General features: G+C 31.4%; 1 protein-coding gene across 4 annotated transcripts; it reads left to right on the top strand.

The window, feature by feature from the left end:
* Positions 1-1,436: 1,436 nt before the first annotated feature.
* Positions 1,437-5,100, top strand: LOC107614194 (ATG8-interacting protein 1). Of its 4 annotated transcripts, none has more exons than XR_001614305.3 (5): positions 1,437-1,599; positions 2,194-2,251; positions 3,349-4,110; positions 4,550-4,842; positions 4,940-5,100. XR_001614305.3 is itself a non-coding variant. In XM_021109518.2 (5 exons), exons 4-5 carry the CDS (start codon positions 3,349-3,351, stop codon positions 4,652-4,654), a joined length of 867 nt encoding a protein of 288 aa, XP_020965177.1. In that variant the 5' UTR covers positions 1,443-1,599; positions 1,717-1,765; positions 2,194-2,251; the 3' UTR covers positions 4,655-5,100. The 4 variants fall into 4 exon arrangements, 3 of the variants coding, with proteins under 3 accessions (XP_016171912.1, XP_020965177.1, XP_088353172.1); XM_021109518.2 differs by adding an exon at positions 1,717-1,765 and having other exon boundaries at positions 1,443-1,599; positions 4,550-5,100; XM_016316426.3 differs by having other exon boundaries at positions 4,550-5,100.
* Positions 5,101-5,364: the final 264 nt, after the last annotated feature.

The raw sequence follows: 5,364 nt of genomic DNA, 5'->3' as shown, positions 1-5,364 counted from the left end.
ATTGGAACTTAAATTTGAACACTAATTGATATTATATATTGTGTAGGTACTTATAGTATATTAGAAGAGTACGCTAATAATTTGAAGAGAAAAATTATTCTATGTAAATTTATTTTTAAGAAAGATTATCCTTGTTGAACTATTTTACTTTTATTCCTTAAAAGCATATCCTAATAAAATAAATCTGTAACAATAATTTACATCTAATAGGAATATCTTAATGAGGTTACTGTAAAAAAAATTGGTAGAAATTTTTTTATTTAACGTAATTAACGAAAGAATTTTTTAATAATAAATCTCTCTTTAAGAGTAATATTGGAACTTAAATTAAGACACCAATTATCATTATATATTGTATAAGTATCAAGAGTATATTAAACTAAAATAGTATGATAATAATTTAAAAAGAAAAACTATTCGTTCTACATTTAATAAAAAAAATTGCCTTATTTAAACTATTGTGTAATTGGAGCCATTTTCATAATTTTACCATTGAGGGTGAGCAATTTTTTTAAATTTCTTTGAAGGTGGAAAGTGAAGCAGTTACATAATTTAGAGAACGTTAAATTATAAAAACGAGGGTAGAATAGAAAAAAAAGAATTAGATACTAAACCTTCCGTATTTCCATTATATATTGTTATAGATTATTCGTTCTACATTTAATAAAAAAAATTACCTTATTTAAATTATTGTACAATTGGAGTCATTTTCATAATTTTACGATTGAGGGTGAGCAATTTTTTTAAATTTCTTTAAAGGTGGAAAGTGAAGTAATTACATAATTTAGAAAAAGTGAGTACGTGTTTGAGTCTGTAGTTTTAAATTATAAAAATGAGGGTAGAATAGAAAAAAAAAATTGGATACTAAACCTTTAGTATTCCCATTATATATTTTTATATTATAGATTATTCGTTCTACATTTAATAAAAAAAATTACCTTATTTAAATTATTGTACAATTGGAGCCATTTTCATAATTTTACTATTGAGGATGAACAATTTTTTTAAATTTTTTTTAAAGGTGGAAAGTGAAGCAGTTACATAATTTAGAGAAAGTGAGTACGTGTTTGAGTCTGTAGTTTTAAATTATAAAAACGAGGGTAGAATAGGAAAAAAGAATTGGATACCAGACCTTTCGTATTCCCATTATATATTTTTATAGATAATTTTACGATTGAGGGTGAGCAATTTTTTTAAATTTCTTTAAAGGTGGAAAGTGAAGCAGTTACATAATTTAGAGAATATGAGTACGTATTTGAGTATGTAGTTTTAAATTATAAAAACGAGAGTAAAATAGGAAAAAAGAATTGGATACTAGACCTTTCGTATTCCCATTATATATTTTTATAGATTTATAGATAGATAGAAAAACATGTTTACATTGTTGCAAATATAAAGGAAAAAAAAAAAGCATAAAAATGAGATTTATGAAGTTGGTAACTGGTAACACACACAACACAACACCAAACTCTCACAAGTCACACGTCTCTTCACTCCAAAACTTCTTCCCCACTTCACTTCCTTATTCTTCTTTCTTCTCTTCTCTTTGTCTTTTCTACCTTCGTTAGAGTTTCTGGGCACGCAAGCCATGCTTCTTTGGTACGCTCCTATACATAACATCTTAATTTATTTGTTTTTTGTTCTGTTATGTATCTTTGCTTTTGATTTAACTATAGAATGCTTAGGATTTTGAAGGTTGTAATTTGTGAATTTTAGATTATTCTGTTCCATTCAATATCAGCTAATAAGGGATCATTTTAACAAGGTAAGCAAAAATGTGTGTGTGTGTTTGTAGTGGTGCTAGCAGGTTGTAGCTTTTCTGTGATCATTAGTTCATATCTTGCTCAAGTGATTCTGGGGTTATATTCTAAAGGTTAGTTAATTCAGGGATAGAAAGAAAATTATACATGCTTGTCAATTCAAGTTTCATAAGGTAACTTAGGAGTAAAGATAATTATTGCAGGGTATAATTTGGTAAGAATGATTTTTAGGGTTTATTAGAGACGGCGAATTTGAATGGAAATTGAAAAATGACTAAGGTTTTGTAAGTATTTGGCTGCACCTATATTTTTGGGTATGAAGAGGAATAATTGTGTGTATATTTGAGTGACAAGTGTTATTTATGCATGCTTTGAGATAAGAAATGGAATGTTGTACATATGTTTATAAGTGATTTTGTGATATATGGTGCAGATCAACCAGTAGCCAAGTAATTCCGAAGAGCTAAGTGTTCTTCCACAAATCAAGAACTGTGAGTGACTAATCCTTTTATGATAGTGTTACAAAAAAAATTTCTTTTATGTACCTCATGACAAAACTGTGGGAATGGAAAGTGCTCTGTTACCATGTATGTTGCTTTGGAGTTTGATATGTGCTATGATTTTAGTGTATGATATCATGTAAGGGAGAGATTTAAAGAATGGTTTTTCAAAGGGAGTCTTCAAAGGAAATTAGATTATTTTAGGTCAAGAACTGATTGGGATAATATAAGTAACAATGATAACAATAAAGCCTTATCCTAATAGGTGGGTTTGGATACATGTATGTTACACTAGGTGGGATAATATAAATAAATGTAAATAATATTTGAATATTTTGCAAACACATATTTTTGTAATTTGAGCTATCAATGTGGTTACATAGCCTTGTGATTAAGTAGGTGCTCCTTAAGCACTATTTGTGTTTGTGAATAGATATGCTATTTTTTTTTTTTTTTTTAACTTTTTTATTTCAATAGGATTAATGGGTTGATGGAGGAATATGTGCTAGTTATTGAGTTGTGTTGAATTTTCACAACAAAAAGAGAAATAGTAATAATAACTGAAGGAATAGAATGAAATTTATGATTGGTGGTGATTCAAATCGATTGGAATGGATAAAGGAGAACGTAGAAAAAAAGAGTCTTGATTGCATCTTATGGTGTTTTTAACTTTGTTATGAAGGAAATGAAATTAAATATAAAATTGCAAGATGCATGGAATTGTTTGCAAGAAATTTCAGCTTGGTTTAGTTCTGTTCTTTCTATGCACTTGCATCTAGCTTTCTAAATTTGCTTCTTTGAAGAAATAAAGCTGATTAATAGTTTTGGTGATGATATGTGTGCCTGTTGCCTGTTGCCTGTTGGTTTTAAACAATCCTACATTAATAAAAAACTAATAAAACTTCAAAAGCTTCTTTCTTAATAGCTAATCTCTTATCAAACATTTAGCAACATGTAGTTTTCTGCTAGGTTTTCATATATGTCTGTCATGTATTCATGTATGCTTGCATTTGTGTTTAATTGTTTGTTGTCTATATTTACTGAGTAGAACCAGATTTCTGACATTATTTTTCTGATGGATACAAAAGATGACTGACAATGAGAATGTAGAGGAAAAGACTTCCCGTGGGGCTGATTGGGAGGTTGTATCTCTCATGGCATCAACATATGCAGCTGCTCCTGGTCCTGAGGAAGTTAAGTTGAAGGAGGATGTGTATACCCAGGATGAAGGAGAAACGTCACATGCATTGTTCATGTCTGGCCACTTTGTCTTTCCACCAAGTCAACATGAGAACTTGCTGGTGGAGCCTGACTATAGCGAGATTCTTGACGAATCTGGAAGCAAAGATGTTCCTGTTGGAAAGGATGAAGAAAACTTGACATTCACAGGATTGAATGCTTCAGAGGAGTTTGAGGGTATGCCATATTTTGATGAGACAATCAGCAGGTTGTCTGTTCATGGGAAACAATTTGAGGAAGGTGCAACTCTACACGGTTTTGGTTTGACTGGAGAAGAAGAAACTATGTATGACTCTGCAAAGTACACTTCTTTCCACAGTGGAACTGATATTGGTTGTGTAGTAGCATGCGGAGAAAGCATAATTGAGGCCAAAACACCTGAACTAGTAGAGCAAGGGTCAAATGTCTGTCCCGATTTATCGCTGTCAACGACGACACCTACCAAAGATGATAGATACAGCCCTTTAGATCTTCCATGTGGAGCTTGGTGGAAAAGAAGAGCATTTCGTTCTGTATGTGTTGCAGCTACGGTGATGGGCGTTGTGATGGTTGGACACCACTGGCAGCAAGAAAGATTTTTGCAACTCAAGTGGCTGAATGTAAATGGCGAGGTATTTCCATTTTCATTCAATTGGTACAAAGATTGTATTTTAGTTTATTCAGTAAAAGATTTAGTTTTCATCAATTATTCATGTAAAAGTATCTTTTACACAGTCGTCTAACAAGATATAACTGCTAGACCAATAGATGTGTTTGGTTTTTATCTTAACCATTTTATATGTCACATATAGAAGTTCATATTCTATGATAATTCAAAAACTTTTCTACACTGACTATGTATAAATAAATTCTTATTTGATAGATAGTGTGATGTTGAAAAGAATTTCTAGAAATGGAGAAGTTTATAGCATTGCATTTACATGTTATATAGAAGTATGCCTGATTTTGTCACACTTATTTCGGACTAGTATCTTCAACTGTAATTGTACATAGCATATTTATTTTTTATTTAGCATCGCAGTATATGCACTTATTTTGTTGTTTCCACAGCCAAGAAGCAGGGTACTTGTTACCATATATCGACTCAAAGATATGATTGTCGGCAGCCACCGTCCAGTTTCCTTGATCAGAGGAGGCTCCTCTGGTGAAAGTTAAGATAAAGGCTGCTGTGAAAAGCTAAAGATAATAACAAAAACTGCTTATACATGAAGCTGAGCGAGAAGTGCTACAGGTTTCCAAAATACTAGGATTGGCCGTTTGAAATTTATGAACGACGTTGCGCTGGCTTGGTATTAGGATTGGTTGAGCTTCCTATTTGTGATTGTTGTTGAAATATTTATCTGGTGAGTTCTTTATCTTTGCCTTGATTTGCATTGTATATAGCTCTGAAATGTTCTTTAAGTAAATTCGTATTTCATTCTATTTTTGTGGAATTCACAGTTTAGACACCAAAGATAAGATGTAAATGAAGTGGCTATTTCCCAATGAGTTGTAGCTCAAATGCATATGCCTCCCTCTCTGAATGGGAGGTTTCAGGTTCAAATCTTTCTTTAATGTAACCTGACCCAAAAAAAATGAAGTGACCATTTGAATTGTTGGTAGATTCTTCTATTACTTTTCATCTAACCACTATGGATTCTGGTCAAAACTATGATCATATATAAGACAGAAGGAATAATACTATTTGAAAATGCATTAGTAAAATGTGGTCTATTCTCCCTAATCAATGTATATTCTGAAATGGTACTGGAGAATGAGATATTTTCTCTATTAAATCTTTTTACTCTCTACTATCTCTACTAAGAAACGGTTTGGTTCCTTAAGCACAGAAGCAAACTGAACCAGCATCAATTCGTGTAATTCTG

Source organism: Arachis ipaensis, chromosome B8 (assembly GCF_059453495.1).
Source record: "Arachis ipaensis isolate K30076 ecotype BB chromosome B8, ASM5945349v1, whole genome shotgun sequence".
Lineage (NCBI taxonomy): Eukaryota > Viridiplantae > Streptophyta > Magnoliopsida > Fabales > Fabaceae > Arachis > Arachis ipaensis.
The sequence above is the reverse complement of the archived record's forward strand: the minus strand, read 5'-3'. Positions and strand labels throughout refer to the sequence as shown.